Source organism: Corvus hawaiiensis, chromosome 3, assembly GCF_020740725.1.
Source record: "Corvus hawaiiensis isolate bCorHaw1 chromosome 3, bCorHaw1.pri.cur, whole genome shotgun sequence".
In the NCBI taxonomy this organism is placed as follows: Eukaryota; Metazoa; Chordata; class Aves; order Passeriformes; family Corvidae; genus Corvus; species Corvus hawaiiensis.
In genome coordinates, this window is record NC_063215.1 from 91,268,088 (window position 1) to 91,285,862 (window position 17,775).

At 39.8% G+C, this 17,775-nt stretch overlaps 1 protein-coding gene across 4 annotated transcripts in view; it reads left to right on the top strand.

Annotated features, from left to right (window-relative positions):
* The first annotated feature begins 297 nt into the window (after positions 1-297).
* Positions 298-17,775, top strand: part of SRBD1 (S1 RNA binding domain 1) — a 126,521-nt gene continuing 109,043 nt past the window's right edge. The window contains exons 1-11 of one of the 4 annotated variants that reach the window (XM_048298999.1): positions 298-402; positions 1,593-1,694; positions 5,452-5,548; positions 6,836-6,912; positions 7,340-7,505; positions 8,119-8,469; positions 9,896-10,062; positions 11,157-11,274; positions 11,419-11,557; positions 14,345-14,441; positions 15,768-15,903. In XM_048298999.1, the coding sequence (XP_048154956.1) occupies positions 6,836-6,912; positions 7,340-7,505; positions 8,119-8,469; positions 9,896-10,062; positions 11,157-11,274; positions 11,419-11,557; positions 14,345-14,441; positions 15,768-15,903 (1,251 nt within the window). In that variant the 5' untranslated portion in view covers positions 298-402; positions 1,593-1,694; positions 5,452-5,548. Of the gene's footprint in view, positions 403-431; positions 450-1,592; positions 1,695-5,451; positions 5,549-6,835; positions 6,913-7,339; positions 7,506-8,118; positions 8,470-9,895; positions 10,063-11,156; positions 11,275-11,418; positions 11,558-14,344; positions 14,442-15,767; positions 15,904-17,775 lie in introns of those variants that run through there. The other 3 variants (XM_048299000.1, XM_048299001.1, XM_048299002.1) reach the window with 3 other exon arrangements.

The following is a 17,775-nucleotide window of genomic DNA, read 5'->3' on the forward strand; positions in this document are numbered from 1 at the left end:
GGGACATTTCTGCATCGCCGCCCCTTGTCCTTGGTTTACGTGAAGGGCAGCTGACGCTCTCGCCCTGGGGGCAGCCTCCGGGCCGCTGGCCCGCAGCCCGCAACCCCTCACCCCTCACAGCTTCAGCCCGCCCTCCTGGGGCGGCGGGGGCGGCACCAGGGGCGGTACCAGGGGCGGTGCGAGGGGCGGCGGGGGGCGGTACCGGGGCGGTGCCAGGGGCGGTACCGGGGCGGTGCCAGGGGCGGTGCCGGGGCGGTGCCATCGCCTCACCGGCCCGGCCGCGCTTCCTGCGGCGCGGCGCAGCTGCCGCTTCCTGCTCCTCCCCGCGGCGCGTCGGGCGGGGGAGTCCGCCATGGCCGCGCTGGCGGCCCTTTCAAACGCGGCAGCCGGCGGCAGCAGCGGGTAACGACTGGGGGAGCCGCCCGCCCCTCGCCGGGACCGGGCTGGGGGTGAGGCGGGGCGGGCAGCGACGCCCTCCGTGCGCCCTCCGAGCCGCGGCGCCCGGCAAGCGAGGGGTTCGCTTTTGTCTCGGTTGTTCAGAAGGAAACGAGCCTGTTCTTTCCCCGCTCCCATTCCCACCCCCTCTGGCCGGGGAGAGAGGTGCCCGACCCCTGCGGGGGGTGAGCGGGACCGCGGATGCGGGTGGGCACCCCCGGCTGGGCTGGGGCGGGACGGCTGGAAGGGGTAGGAAGGCGTCTGAGAGGTGGCTCATTCCCGTGGTTCTGCCAGGGAGCTGGTGTGCTTCCCTGGCGAGGAGGGTGATGTTTAGCTCGGTTAGCCCTTCCTCTTGAACGCTGTCAATATACCTGAAATAAACAGGGTGTCGCCAGAGAGAGAATAGTTCTTTGAAGTACATAAGGTGTATTTTCATCTCGGTCGCGTTTCTGGGCCGAAAAGCAGTGATTTGGGGTGGTAGTAAGTCACCAAGCAACAACCAATGCTTTGCTCTCAATTCCGCTTGTGCCTCCAAGCCTCCAAAATGAATATTTTGGTGTGATAAACTCTGCTGTGGCTGTAGCCATGCAGAAGAAATGTGTGTCTTCCATATCACTTTGGGAGTGAAGACATCCCGTTTAATGAACCAGGATGGAAGTGTTACTGTGGGGCTGGTTTGGTGGACTGTAGAAAAGGAGTAACTGCACATGATGTAGCCATTTGTTGCTGCATCAGAAGCAGTAACCCCTGATTTTGAATAATGTCTGTCTTCATAGGTGGTTTGAGATAAACTGATTAAAGAAAATGCATGAAAAGCGTTTGTGTCCTCCCGTTCTTGGGCAGACCTCTTCTGATTCATTTACACGGTGCTGCATAACACAGGTTGTTCCTTTTTCTCAGAGGGACCACTAGTTATAGGAGCAGGCATGGGATAGAATGCGCTTTCTGGAGGCAGAAATGCTTTGCCTTTTTGATGGTACTTCTGTAAGTAAAAGCAGTAGGTGGTGTTCTTACTGCTTCTTACACCTTTTCCTCTCTGATTAGCTTTGAGGACTGTTTTGGTGTATGTGTGTACCCTGTATGTCTGTTTCTTTGTAGTTGTAATTTTCCAGTTAGTGCTGAAGTCTTCTAAATTGTGTCTGCAACTCCTTCCTCAGGCAAGCCTGACTGGCCTTGTGCAGTCCTTGGAAATCTGCACTAGCTTCTCTGAACAAAAGTGTCTGGGAGTTCTCCAAGGTTTTAACCTCAAGAGGATTACAGTAAGTTGGATTTATATTTTGAAATACAACTCAGCTGACCTACCTCTCCAGGATAAAAACCTGAAGACAGAAAGATTTCCCTACAAGCCCCTCCCATTGGTCTGCATAGCATCTTTCCCCCTTGTTGCTGACTGTATGCTCACATTATGATTTTTTTTTCCTTAGAATGTTATTGTAGCATGCAGTGGAGGTATTTTAAAATGACAAGCAAAATCAGCCTGTTGAGAGCCTTAATATAATTATTGAAGTGGGCCATTCTGCTGCTACTAACAATGGTCCAAAATTCACTTGTCATGTGGGATTTGTATAGTGCTCTTTTTGTCCCGCCCCAGGTGCTTCAAGTTATAAATGCTGGTTTGGCTGGTATTGTTAGACTTAAGAAGAAGCTAAAATGCAAAATTCTGTTATTCTTGCTGGTTTATTTGTGATAGAAATGCAGAGGCTGTAGAGCAAAGTTTGAGGAGCTTCCTGCATAGAGGGATCCCCCTTTTGTAAGGAATGTGTTGCTTTGGATTAACTGGAAAAGAGGTTCAAAAGTTTCTGTTCGCTTTTCAGCTGGACAGGGTCTTTTGCAGTTACTGAAATGAAATTAATTTCCTAGTGTATTTGTGATGGTGGTGTGTTTTGGGTTGTTGGCTTGTTGGTTGGTTTTTTTGGTTTTTTTTTTAATCCTGTGCCTTCAGGTAGAAAAATCTATTAGAGTTATTTCTGAATCTGAAAATTGTTGCTCTATTGATGGAGTTTTAAAAGAGGTGTGTGCTAGTGCAGGGTTTTTTGGGGGGGGGAGGTTGGGAGAATGGTGGTGGGGAGTGAGAATTTTTAAATCTAATTACTTTTAAACTGTTATTAAACTTCTCTTTCTGCAAGCAGTTGCTTATGCCAATGGGATTCACATAAGAAGAAATTTATTTTTAATGGGTTGTGCCTTTGCATGAATAGGGAGATTGAAGAGAACAGCAGTCTCCAAATGAGATTTGGATTGCTCCTTAATAAGGTCTTTAAAACCTCAATCTACTTATATTCTGTGTGCAGCCTAGACTTATTTGGGTAGAGAGACCAGAGAAATGATTTCTTCCTTGCTGTATGTTTTGTGCATACACATATTAAGATTCTCTGCAGTTAAGGGTGAGAGCTACTCAGCCAGTCTTTATTTCTGGCATGGCCTGACCCCAAACTACAGTAGCCTTATTTTAATGAGTAGCTGACAGGCAGGGAGAAGTGTACTATTTGCAGCCATCCCAACTGTGATGTGGAGCTCTCCATGGCATGCAGAGGATAGAAGTGGTGGTGGTGGTAACAAAGTAACTGGCAACAAAACTGATGCCAAACTATTTGGAGAGTGGACCTAGCAGATACATTTATCTACAATAACAGTGACTTAAATAGTTTCAGCTCTTCTTCTCTGGACAGCATAACAGCTCTGTGAATTTCTTGAATTTTTACCTGGGAAGTACTTTTGAAGAACCTGCTATAACTGCTGAGTTTTGTGGAGAAGCCAGGCTTTAATGGTGGCTTAGAGTGTTTCAAGCAATGATGCTTCACACTGTCATTTGGGACATGAACAAACAGGCGAGTTTTGATTCCCTTGAACAGAGGATCAAGGGTCTAGTGTGAAGAAGGTTCAGCATTAGGGTTTCAGCCTATCTCACAGAAGCAGAAGATCATACATAGACAGGTTTGAAGTGAAACAGCAGTCGGAAGCTTGAGTATGTGGGCAAGGCCAAAGTTTCCTGGGCCTGGCTCATGTTGCCTGCCATGGAAGTAAAATGTTGTTGAGATGAGTAAGAACTGTTTTTCTTAAAGAACAGCATTGTTGTAAATTAAAAGGTTGCTGACAGTGTATGTAAAATAAGAAAAAGTGTGTTAGCTGATGTTTACTGGCCAGAAGTTTACTGCCCTCAGATGTGAGAAGAGCTGCTAGAACAGAGCTTGTTGAAGTTCAATATGACAATTTGCAAGCTGGTGAAATCCTGAGCAGATTGGCTGGATAACTTGTGCACAGCTCTGGATACTGCATGTTTACTTCCTTCAGCTGATAAGGAAACACCAAGCACTGTAAACATCTGTTCAGCGAAACTGAACACAGTCATGGGAGGGGAAAATGACCTGACTGGTATAAATAGGTTACTCTTAATTTTTCAGCTTTGTAATTGGCTCTTCTAGAGCTATGCGATTGTTCTGGATTTGGAAGGGACTATCATTTCTTTCCTCAGGGTAGAAGAAACCAACTGTCTTGGAGTATGGTTAACTGGAGCTGACAGAGAAGGATGAGTTAAACGCAGTTTTCCCACTGAGGCCAGTCTTTCTGGAAAATATAGTAGGAGATAAGTGGCCGACTTCACACTGGCTTGATCCCAGCATGCTGTGGGAGGGTGAATAGCGGTGTTCCCAGTTCCCTCAACACTTGAGGCAGGAGATACGGGGGACTGTATCCCCACAAAAGCAGACCATGGAGCTGGCAGTAGCTTATTGAGTGCCTTGTCGTGCAGTCAGTGTTGTAGATGTCCCATGTGGAGCTTAACAGTGTTTGCCTGTTTCTTGAGTCTTCCTGCCTCACTTCAGGGACTGTCTCCAAGCTTTTTTTCTGTATTAGTTATCTGTCATCATCAGTGGCATTTAGACTTGTTTCTTTTTCATCCTCTTCCCTGCCTCCCCCTCCACAGTGAATCACAGAAGGGCTGTTTTTCTTAGTCATTAAATGTAGGTGTTTGCACACCCCAGCACAGGCCACTCAGGAGGAAAATTTAGCAGACAGCTGTCTGGCAATTTGAAATTAAACAAGAAGTACTTTTGTGGCTTCTAATTAAAAAATTATTTTTTGTAAGCAAACAGTGTATATCTATAGTAGCTATAAGATTCTTCTACAGTTAGTTTCTTGTATTCACTATGAGAAGAGGAGCTGGTAATAATTTAGCCCCACCTTGCAGTGAAAATATGATTTTTTGGGGTTTTTTTCCTTTGTGATACCCCATGTTTGATATTATCTCACATGTGCTTTTTTTGTATTGGCTTTTATTTTCGGCTGTATAACTCCCTTTTGGCTTCTGACCATGGCTTGGCTGTTCATGGAGAATTACTAAGGAGCTCATCTCCTATTCTTATGCAGATATGGAGAGTCAGATAGGTCACCAGTATTGGATGTCAGGAAGTACAATTAACTTCATAAAGCAAGCATTACTCTTGCCATAGTCTTAATGTAACAACACAAATGTTGAGATATTTTGAGACCCTGCCTGTAGCCACTTGGGGTGGTAGGGGAAATACTAGCAGAAAGGACCTTCCAAATGAGGTTTTCCTTTTACCTGGGCTTCTGGGTAGGATCCAGAACTTTCATGGTATATGCTGAGTGTTCCAGACTGAGAGGGATGTTTACAGTGGTGTTACTCAGTAGGAGCAATGCTGACCTCAGGTGACAGACCATGTATATTGGTCTTTTCCTTCTTAGTTGCAGTGATTCAGTGGATACCTATAAAGAAGCTGGTTAGAGTGTTTCAAAACTGATCACTTGCCTGGAATACCCACCTAGTTGGATTAGCTGAAAAGGAGCATGAAGTGTCCCAGTGCCTGCAAAAGAGTGGATCAGGGATCCCTCTAGCTTGGATGTTGCTTAACTTTGGAAATCTTGGTGTTTAATATTTTTTGTATCTCCCATTCACACATTAAAGTAGGATATAAAAATGGAAACATAATTTTCATGCTTCTGAAGTAATGGGAATAAATAAGTAATCAGTTCAGCACTGTGATAACAACTGTTCAGGTATAAAGAGCAACGGAACACGGAGAAGCAGAGCGGCTGGATGAGCTTGGGAGTGTCTCAGAACTGACAGTGAAAAGGCATCTGGGAAGCTGATAAGGTGGGTAATATTTGTTGTGTTCTTTGGAGATTTGTGTTTTTCTGTGGTAGATGTGTGTTCCAGCCAGTCACATAATGGAATTTTAGTGAGTGGAACAGCATGGAAGTGCTGACCTGTTACTGACCAAGATGGTGGCTCCAAGAAGGTGCTTTGCAAGTGAGGCAATGGCGCTTTTTGGTATGGGCCTCAGTAATGCTCTTTCCACTGCAGTGCTGAAAATTGTCCCCCAGTTTTGTGTTGCTTTACAAGGAAAACTTGCTGAAAGGCATTAATAACAGTTGTGTTCCAGCGCTTGAGCAGAGGTCAGAATGAAGTTGGATGAAAGGGTGTTTTGCCCTTGAGTTAAATGGCACTTTGGAAAATGCTTATCTGGTTTGTATTGTGCAAACATGGGACTTTAAGGTTCCTGTTGCAGTGGTAAGGCTGGATCAAATGTCAAGGTATAAAAATGTGAAGAATGATGATATTGTACCAGATGTAGGTAAAATATGCTTCTGAATTTTGTACTAGTTGAAATAAATTACAGGACTTTTTTTTTTGCTTTTTAAGATTTTTAAATTTTGATTTTCTGGCAGGTAAAATTTTGAGGGTACCTAAATTTTTTTAACTAAAACTGCTAAATATGATTATTGAAATTCATAGGCCTGACCACTGCCAAAAATTCTGTAGCTGCTTAACTGAAATGCAGCTATTGTAGGTATGAATGTTGTATCAGGGGAAAGAGTGTGCCTTCCCTTTTTTCATTTGGTAATTGTTTTATGCGCTTTCTATATGCTAATGAGCAGCTCATTCAAAAGAATGGTTTCTTATTGTGCATACAAGCAACAGATAGTTTGTAAAGGAAAATTCTAGCTGAAAATGGAAAATTGTCTAGTCCTGTCCCATCAAAACCATATGTGAGCTCACTTTAGTAGATTTTAATTTGATTTGCTATGCTTTTTAAATGGCTGGAGGAAAGACTGGCATGCTATGTATGATACCAAGTAAAACATCTGAGAACCAGTACCCTTTTTGCTAGAACAGCTTTATGTGCAAGCCAACTAATTACCTTCATGTGAAGAGAAAAGTAGTTTGAGAGGTTTTAGTGCTGGTTTGTTTGCTCAGTTGAAAAGATTTTTGAATGTGTGCTGCTGTGGCCTAAATTCTTGGATCCTGAGAAAACTAAACTTGCTCTAGAAGAAACTTTTGTGATTGCTGAAGACATTATGAGGGCACATTTGACAGTGAGCTAAAGAGAATACAGCTTCAACCAAATGTTATGTTTCTCTCTTCTTGCCTCTGTTTCAGATGTCATCTCTGCCAAGGAGAGGGAAATTTGTAGCCAAAGCCCCTACATCAGAAGAGCTACCTTCATTTCTTAATTCGTAAGATCATTTTTTTCCTTAGGATTTTTTAAAGGTTTATGCTAAGCATGAGCAATTGCATAAGAACAACACTCAGTTTCTGAGAAGTTGATTAAAAAGCTTTCATGCACAAACCTTCAATTATGAAACACAAATTACTTATACTTCTGCCTGCTCCCAGTAAAGATGGGGTGAAAGTGAGTTGCCAGTTGTCCAAACAGAATCAGATGTGTACACATCCCAGGAACTAGCTTCATAAAAGTTGGGAAATTGTTTAAGCCGTTAGTCCTGCAGCAGTGTGAAAGACCTGTATTTGTTGAGTCTCTCTACCTTTCTGTTAATTTTTCCTGTTCACTTTCTTTCACACCAAAAAACACTCAGACTAGCTTGCTTATGTATTTTTTTTATTCTTCTCGTAAGGAATATTATTGATTCATTTGTTTTTCAGGACCTCTGAATCAGAGGAGGAAGAGGAGGAATGGGAGCCAAAAAGCAAAATTGCCAGGAGACCTCGTTTGCCAAAGAAAACTGAGGCAAAAACTAAAAAAGCTGCTGCTCCACAGTCAACTGTAGCCAGGAAAATGGTGAAGAAGGTAGCAATAAAAGAGGAAATGGTGAGTATCTATAAGCAAGAGACATTTAATTACTGCTCTTGGGAAGCAACATAAACGGTTTTCCAACTCTGGTTTAGTTGGTTGCCTGAGTCTGATCAGCTCATACAATTCCACTGTTCCTGTGAATATTCAGTATGTTGGATAAATGGGGCTTTGTTATGCATTAAGGTATCCATGATATAAAGATCCTCCTTGAAAATTTTGGCCAATGATAATGGGATGTGGTTTTCCCTGGAGATCTCTTCCAACAATGTAAATAAATAAATGCCTCTGTTCTTTCTGTAATATCTCTGGTTTTGATATTGCACCTTTGATGTCTTCTACCTTTTCACTGTCTGGGTACCTCAAAAAAAAGGCAGCCTGTGCTTACATTTCCTTGCATAGCTGTTCAACCCAGTAAGGATTGCAGTTTTATTATTATATGTGTTTGTATTGTTTCTTCCATGCAAGATACATTTCAGGTTACTTGATTTCTGGCTTGGCATTTCGCTGCCAGAGACATTACTTGGGAAAATGATGTCTGGTAGTAAGTCTTTAATTTAGAGTTTAAATGAAATGCTGAACCACTTTGTAACAGTCAGTGCTTAATATGGTTTCAATGTCTTTTTGGCAGGATGTATCCTTGCCTATTGCACCTGTAGAAGATAATAAAATGCAGCTTCTAAAACCTAAGGAAGAAGATGCAGGCACTAAACCAAAATGTTTAAATCAAAAGCCAGAAGTGCCTAAAAAAAGGGAAATAAATTCATTCCAAGGAAAAAACCAAAACAGTTTAGTGAGTGATGAAAAACCCTCAACAAGTTTTCCTGTAGTGAAACAAGAGAAATGCGAGGAGGCGTTTGCATTTGATGAACCACCCTCTAAAAAGATTAAGTTGAATGCATGTCCTGAAGGAAAGCCAGTTAAAAATCTGGGAGGCAACAAAATAAAAGAAGAATTTGAAATGAACTGGGATATTGTACAGGTATGAGATCTTTTCCTTTTCTGGGGTACCAATGAAACTATTTCCTACATAATTAGCGCTTAGAATCTTAACATACAATTTCAGTCCTCAGAAGTTGTCATTTAACATCTGCTTAGGTTGTCATAAGATGTGTATAAATATAGATGGTAACTGTTAAAACTTCAGACTAGTACATCATTCTAATATCTGTGACTTTGGGTGTCCTTAGTACAAAGCTTACCTGTAACAGTCTGCGTGGTTCTCCTGTACCAGCACGTGGGGGTTTTTGTGGATGTACACAACTGAAACTCCTACAGGAAGGGGGTGCTGAAAGATTTGGGATGTCCGTGTGCAGTTTTACAACTTAATATCTAGTCAGTGTTGATCATTTAGTTGTAGAGACTCATTTGAGAATGTTCATCAATTTATGGATCTATCAGGAAGGAGATTTGCATTCCTCCCACAACAGTGACAACAAGGGAGATATCATCTTTGTTTTTGTAGGATTTTAACTTTGAAGCCATTCAGGTGGAGGCAGTTTTAGCATAGCTCTTGTGATGGAAGCCTGGATGTGATAGTGGAAGATTTTAATATGAATAGAATGGGAATAGATAGGACACATTGTGTTCGTCATCCTTAGTACTGTCTGGTAAAGAAAGCTGTAAAATTTTGTGAGTTTTCTCACATATTCCTGGAAATACATATGGAAAATTTGATCCTTGTGTGTGGTCTAAAATAAGTGAATATGATTGCGCAGGTGTTGTTGTATTCTTAGGCTTCACAATGAAATTTCTGCAAGGCTTTTGTATCAGCTGTCTATGGTAAGTAGTATAGCGAAGTGCAAACAAGTAGTGATGGTTATAAATGTTACTAAGATAAGCTGCTTGTATAGTGTGTCAGTGATTCCATATTGATACACTATAACTTCAGAAAGCTCAATTTGTACAAAATCATGTTTAACCTTGCGAGGCTTGGTTTGTCTTAAAACTGTCAGTAGTATCACTAGTTTCCTATTATTGGTTGGATGGGATTTGGATCAGCTCTGGCTTTGTGGGTTTTATTTGTTTCGCTTAACCATGAGGTATGTCAGTGTTGGCTTAAAAAAAAAAGTTCCAAGTTTTTCTGAGTTGATGTGTACAGTTCATGGTCTTTCTGTTTTGTTTTATACTTTTGGTTTGAATTTTTTTCTTCCTTGTCTTTTTTTTTTTTTCTCCATTTTTTACTGAGGTTACAAGTTTCTGGAAACATTGGCTGCTGCATGTCTTGATGAAATACTGGGTGCAGTGGCTGGATGCACGAGAAGCCTGGCATCCTGTCTTAGGGAGGACAGTAGTCTCTGCTGGCCAGTGTAATGTTCTGGGAGTGCTTTTGAATGTCGAATGAGAGGCTGTTTAAGGCAATCTACCATCTCTCAAATGGTGTTTGGGTTTTTTCTCTCCTTTGACAGGCCTTGTCAGAAATAACAAATGTTGAACCATGGGTATGTGCAAACTTAATTCGGCTCTTTCAAGAAGAAAACACGATTCCTTTTATTGCTCGCTACCGAAAAGAGCTCATCAATAACCTGGAGGCCGACGCCTTGCGAGAAGTGCAGCAAACATTGGAAGAGCTACGGTGAGTGAGTCAACAACACAAGGAGGGCTCTGGGTGGGAGGTGAGTAACAACTGGCTGCTGCTTCTGTATCCCTTGTTTTACCTCTTTGTGCACACTACAGCTGTAAAGGAACTAATAAAGAAAAAAGTTTAAAATGAGGTAATTATGCTTGATACCTGTCTGGGGTTTTGTTGGGTTTTTTTCTCTCTAAGTAACAAGAAATCTAGAATTATTAATTGCCAAAGAGAAACTAACATCTTAATTTCCTTGCAGTTTCTTAAAACTGCACAGAAAAATCTTGTACTAAAAGAGTAGTTTATAGTTGCTGGAAATATGTAGCATGATGAGATGGAAGCTCCACTTCCATCAAAAGAATGAAGAAGAATTGCTGAGAATCTTAGCTCCCTGCTTGGATCAGGGAAGCTTCCAGTGAAGAGCCCTTCTTGAGGTCGGAGTGTACCAGGAGATGAGGCTAAGCTATCCCAGATCACTGCAGGAAAGAAATGATCAGCAAAGGTTGTTGTGGCCATGGATGAGACTGCTTTCATTCCATCTGCTTTTGAGTGGCCCAATGTTCTTGAGATGGCAAGGGAACAGAGTTGTCAGCTGTTCTGTCAACTTGGTGTCGTCCTCCTTGTAGTCCCTGCTAACCCCTACCAAGAGATTCTTTTCAAGGCGGGAAGGTGGCCTGAGAGAGTATCTTACTGAAGACCTAGGAGTTTAAATCTGGTAGCCTGTACTTGATGCTGCAGAACTATCTTGGTATGAATTGCAGCTGTAAGGGCTTATCAGGGTGGATTTATTCTAGGGCCTTTTTATTTGACTTCCAGGCCAGTAATCTTACAGAAGTGTATGCAGCAGTAATGACTATCAGTGTTAGCTGATGATTTTTCTTAAAGCTACCACAAGATATTTTGACACAGTTTTGAATTAACTAGGGAGAGAGAAAAATGGTTAGAAACTTTTGGATTATCAACTTGGTTTGTTGAAGATTAACATGAGATACAATCTTCTGGGGTTTCAGAGTTTCAGCAGTGTAATAGACAAGGTCACAATCAATAGACTTTAATTCACTGTGAAATGTGACTGTTAACATTAATCTCTTGCATTTTAGTACTGTTGCAAAGAAGACACATACGATGATACAGAAGTTGAAGAAAGAAGGCAAGTTATCCAGTTGCCTTTTAAAAGGATTGCTAAATTGCAGAACTTTGGAAGAATTAGACCATGTGGTTAGTACTCTAGTCTTTTTCAGATCAAGTTTAAATGTAATCTTGCATAACTAAATAGTGCATAATGTCAAGTGCATAGCATGATTGAAATACTTCCCTGCTTTTTAATAACTGTTTTTGTTTTGTTTGGTTTTTTGTTATAAGTCTGCACCTTATAAAACTGGGAGTAAAGGCACCAAAGCCCAGAGGGCCAAGCAGTTGGGATTAGAACCTGCTGCTCTCTCCCTCCTGCAGAATCCTATGGAACTCAATCTCTTTTCTTACATTAGACCCAATACCAAAGGTAAGAGCCCTTCTTCTATAAGCTGTAATGTTCTAAATGTCTGAAAATATTTTAGAAGGGGAATTACTTTAATTGTTCTGATGTATCTGGAAGTTAGGCAACTACTTTAAATTCAACAGTGCTTTTAGCAGCATGTGGTAAGAGCTTACATTTAACACATTTAATGACTCTCCAACCTTTCCTGTCCCTTTGTATTGTAAATAGTAATAATTACGGCATAGAAAAGACATAAGTCTGGAGACCTTATAGTTGACGTGTATTTACTGGTAAGAGAGAGGGAACCACACCACACACCTGAGACATCACCATGGTTCTACTTGAATTGTTTCCTGAAGATTCAGTGCTGATTGTACAAGAGGCCTATGCTCATACTCTGTATTGAAGGAAATGTCACTCAGCAAAGCATATCTTAATAAAGACTGGCCTAGGGGATTGGGAGTGAGCTGGAGAGTTTTTGTGTCTGAATGACAGTAGGGGTTGGAGAAGGTGTAATCTCTGAAATTTGAGCAAGAATTTTTAACAACATGGTTGTCATAGACTGCAGAATTGTGTGTCTTTGTGGATGCAGTTATGGCTGGATCTGTAGGGGGCAATCTCTGACAATAAAATGTGAAGATTGCTGCAGCCTTCTGTATGATGTTAAAATAGAGATGTACTTCCATTCTTCCCTGCCCCAACACATATTTTTTGAATTTCATTGTAAAGGTACTGGACCTCCTGAGTAAGGCTGACTCTTACTTTTCCCACTTCAGTGTATTTTATTTAAATATTGCTCATAAAATTCTGCTAATTTTGCAATTAAAATCAGTTACCAGGTATTCTGGTTATTAAATTACTGCAGTTCAGCATATGTCATTACTTCATACAGCAGTGTATTACAGCCATATATCTGACTATTCTGGTGCAGTCTAAAGAGCCAAAAGAAATCTTCACTGTGAAAGTTCAGATAAATTATTTAGAGTATATTCAGAAGGAAGTGCTATTTGTTGCAGCATAAACATTAGTTTTTGAAAATCAGTGCATCTATTTTCAATTCTGTGCTAAAAAATTAGGCTGCTTTGGTTTATATAATGGTCTGCCTTTAAAAGACATCAGAACTTATATACATCTATAAACTGGGTCACTTTTATCACCTTGGGAGCCAGTTTGATGGCTTATATACAGCTTGAGATCAGAGTGATTTTTTTTTTTTTTTTAAGGAATGAGCCATTTGCAGTGCAGAAAACTTTTCATCGGATCTTAATATTTGGTTCTTTTGAATTCTCAGTGTTTTTCAACTTATCCTAAAAATAAACTGAAATAAAAACAGCAGTTCATGTTTCAAGGCCAGACATATGAAAGAAGCAGGCTAACCAGAAAACTTTGTTCTTCCTTTTAGTTGTATGCATAGTCAAAAATTTCTCTAGTTACACAAGCATGTGCTGGTGGACACAGTAAAGTGCCCGAGTGGTGCTTGTTGAACAGAAACTTTCTGGTTATTTCTCTAATTCTGACTGGTTTGGGCCTATGCTGTCTCATTCAAATGATCTATTTGGGTGTCTCAGTTTGTATTCAATATGATGCATGTCTTCAAATTCCCTTGCCTTTGTGTTCTGACATTACTTTCACTGTAAGAAACATTAACTTGTAGATGTAAGGATCCAAATTTTACAACTTTTGATAAGTTTAGACATTTAGTAATGTATTCTTAGTCTCACTTTTTTTTTCTTTCTGGCAGGTAAGTTTAGCTTCCTTGTCTTAAAAAGGGACAAGATAAATTTTTTTATAGTATGTAACTTTATAGCCTAATCAGAAGCAGGGTTCTGGGTTCAATATAATGAATAGCTAGAGGTGTGCAACCTGTTAAAATGATGTAAATAAAACTGTCCACAAGGCAGCAGAGTGAACAGTAATGGGTTGCAAGAGACAGTTAATGTTGCATCTGCCAACTCCAGGATTCTTGCTGTTGGCTCTGAAGCATTCATTACTGACTCTTGCTAGGAGCAGGGTGAGATATATTGAATTAAAATACAAGTCTGTTTTATTTCATTATCTCTGCTTCTGGTCTAGTTCAATCCCTGTGCTAAGGAGAGTTATGTGCTTCCTCTTCTGGCCATTTGAAGTAAAGAATTGGTTCTGCATGTTGAAAATTAACTGAACGATTCTGTTATCTCTTCAGAGATATGAAGACATTTATAAATTCATGTCTTTGAAGGCGTTTTACAACTTCACTGTTTCATGGGAAAGGTTGATGGTACCCTGACCTCAAAAGTGTTGTTGTGCACTGCTATAATACAGTGGAAATGTGAAACTATTCCACAGAGAAAAGAAAGGATTACCTGCAAAGAATTTAGGAAGTTTCCATATCAGTAGCAAAATATGTAGACTTTTGCTGCAGTTACTCATTTTATTAAAACCTCAAAAATTATGTTTAAATATCCAATTTTGCTATTGCACTATTTACATCACAAATGTCAAGATCTGTTAGCATCAAAGTCAAAAAAATTATTTTTCTCTGATTTTAATATAATTTTGACTTACAATACCACATTGGTCACTTTAGGCTCATTAAAAATATAATAATTTCAGATGTTTTGGAAAGGAAGATTTAGTTGATAAAAAACTTTTAATGAATTAGCATTCTTTGAAACCTTTTCAAGTCAGTCAGATATCTTTAATCAGTTTTGTTTGCATATATGTTCTTAGTGCTTGTGCAGTTGTGTAAAGTAACTTTTTAATTAGTTTTTTCTGTAATTATTAACTGTATATTGTAGTGACTGCATATTCTATACTTATTTTTCTTCTAAGGGCTTGCAAATATCCAGGAAGTAGAGGCTGGAGTGCAGCATATTTTAGCAGACATCTTCGCTAAAGATAAAGATACACTGGATTTTATCAGGAAATTGTAAGTTTCATTCTTCCTTTCTGAACTTTCTTGCTAGCATGGTAAAACACAGTCTCCTACTGGCAGATACAGGACTTTTTCTTAATGATATGAAAATGGTGTTCCTGTGAGGTGGATTTAGGTCCATTCCTGTGTACATTCGTAAGCCCTTTTGCCTGTCTGGCTGTCAGTGCAGGAGAGATCTGCTGTGTGCATGGCATGATGCTGTAACTCCCAAAGAATGAAAAACTCTCTGTGCTCCTCTGCCCTATATATTGCTGATCTCCCCTGCAGTTAGTGACCCTTAAGGGAGTTTTCCCTCTGTGCACTTTCTTCAAGCTATAACTTTTCAGAAGTGAATCTGCTTAAGCTCTTGCTCCAATAGCTGACTTGACACTAGTCAGTGTAACTAGTGTACTGTGATGGTTGATTTTGGCGTTGGTAGCCAATAAGGCAAACAAATATGACTGTTTTTAAAGCAGGACTTACTGATTCTTTGATTGTCTTAGCTGAATTTAAGTTTTCTTACATTACCTGACCTCAGTGTTGTTAAGACTGGGGATTTGGTGTGACATGGTAATAGTTACTTGTTATTTTATTTTGTCTGCTGCGTGCCATCTGGGACAGAGAAGAGAGTTTTCAAAGAGCATGCACCACCTTAGGAGCATGCAGTGTTGCTTTGAATCAGCAATGTGATAATTTCAATGAAGAGGTTGTTTTGTAAGGGATGTGCTGTCACTACCTGACTATAACTTTCCTTGTTTTGACTACTGGAAGTTTCTTAGTTGAATACTCAGTGCTTTACAGATGAATCCCGTTGATCTCAAGTCTGTTGTATGTATGATAGTCATGAGGAACATTCAGAAAGCTATCTGTTTGGGATCCCTGATACTCCTAAAAATAATGAAAACTTTTCTGGGTGTTAAATGCAAAAAGCAAGAAATTAATTTTGAGGCTGGGTAGATTCAAGAGGATGTAGCATTTCTATGAAATAGATAGCTACTGTACTTTCTTTGCAACTTCCCAAAATTTGTAGTGTGAAGTTGAATCCATAACTGAACTAATTGAAGTGCAGGTGGTGGCTTTTGAGTTTCCATTCCCTTGAGGAGGAGGGCTGTGATCAGCTTTTTCTGCTTCATTGTCTTCTCTTGGTATGTTACAGTCAGTACATATCATGTCGCCTCATCATTAAGTTATGTCATCCGGTTCTGCAGGTGATTAGATATAACATCACTTGTAATTGAGCAGACTCCAAACTTCATTTTTATTTGAGCTGTACAGTAATAATGAGTTGTTACAAGTTTCATGCTAAAATACCTTATAAATATCTGATTTTCTTCTATTCAGATGTCAGCAAAGGTACATTTCCATCCAGTCAACATTGGCAAAAGTGTCGTCTAAAAATGGAAATGAAAAAGATATTGATAAATTCCAACTGTACCATGAGTTTTCTTGTAATATAAAGAATATTCAGCATCATCAGGTACAACTTCAAATTTTAATATTTTTCTTAGAATTTTAACTGTAGTAAATCTTGCTTTGTTTTTGAATTTTGTTGCTTAAAACTGATTCTAAAGATACTTTCTTTTTCTTTACAGTTATCAGAGGTAATAGAGGTTTTCAAATTCTTGAAATGCTCTTGATCTCTGTTTTAAGAAACAGAGCAAAGGACTGCTATTCAGTACCCCAAAAATGGGTTTGTTTTGCAAGTCATCATTATTCCCTTCTGTAAAGCATCTTTGGTTATCCTAAGCCCCAAGCTTAGATTATATAATTAGATAAAGAAAGGAGGGCTGAAGCAAACTTACTAGCTGATGAGAGACTTGATAGCTAGGCTACCCCTATTACTGAAGCTCACAGGCTGAAGTGTGATGCATTTAATGCAACTGTCAAGACCTCTGCATTCATTCATAACTAACCACCAAGTGAATTGTCTCTTGCTTTGGTCACAATCACGTAGCTTAAAAAAAGTTCAGATAAAAACCCGCAAAAATCCCAAACCCAAAACAAACCATAATATCACAGAAAACAGACTCTCTTAGATGCTTCAAACTAGAAATGTCCTTTTCCTTTAGAAGGCTCTGATATGCTCTCATTTTTTCTGTGCTTTCTCTTTTAAACTGGTGTGTTTTGAATTAATAAAGGGTTCATTTATTACAAAAAAATTTCATAACATGGATGGGCTCATTTTTAAGCTGTTTTTCCCCTTCTAATATGAAAGGTGTTAGGTGAAAGACTAAATAGCTACTGGTGATTTCAATAGGCAGATCTTGTATAGATATTTGAAGAGGTATCTGTGGTTCTCTTTGTAATAAGTATGAACATTTACTGTACTTCTATTTGTAATTATTTGGTGAAAAGTTGCTTCTAGAGAGTCTGGAAAAGTTGATAGGGCAATCTGTTGGCTACTGTGGTGCCATGGCCAAAGATTGGTGGGTTCATCATGTTCTGATAAATGGATTCTTTTGTGTCCTTTATTGTTGAAGGAATACTTGAGCTGTCAAAGAGTATTTCGTTTTACCTGCGCTCACAGTGGTGAATACTGTGATGTTTACTCAATACATGTTTGCGTAAGTGTTTCCTGGGATGATGGTATGATTTACTTCTTGCCCAAGGCATCCTTTTTTTTACTTAAGGAAAACTGTTGCTTAGCTACAGCAAGGGTTAAAAACTGTATTTCCCAGACCTGGTCAGCACTTTTGACTGTGTGGCTGCACTGCTTCTTATCCAGGATGTGCCCGTAGTTTGTCTGTTTGATGTTAAGATTAACTCGATCTGTTTCGTTTTATTCTTCCCTGTGTCTGCTGCTAACCTGAATACCTCTTTCTTTACCCATTCTGGCTCTTCAGAGAAGTAATAAGCACTGATTTTGTAGCTGGCAATCCTGTAATTGGGATGGTTTTGCACACTTACGTGCTGTCTTTCATCTGTATATTTCCGCTACTGACTATTCTAATGCAGTATCTCTGTAATGTGAATTGTAGAAGTCTTGAGTTGCTTGTGCTTCACTGAGGTTTCAAGGCTCAAGGTGTGACAGGGCTCTCTGTACTAGTTGAGCAAAAAATGCATTTTATGATAGTTTCTGACGTGTAAAATTTGCAGAGTTCGTTATCCTGTAACTTTTCGTATCTGTTTTTGGTTCTTGGGTCCTTTGTTCATTTTTCAGTTTCTCTCTCTCTTTTGTATTTTGATAGTGAAATAAGGAGAGAATTTTTCTCTTTATCTGCCATTTCTTCATTAAAGTTAAACCCTGGTATTGTACTTCTGAAAGTCTTTCTCATCATCTTCATTTTTTTATTACTTGACCATATTCCCTTACTGATACAAACTGCCACTTTTTAATGTCTTTTATTTT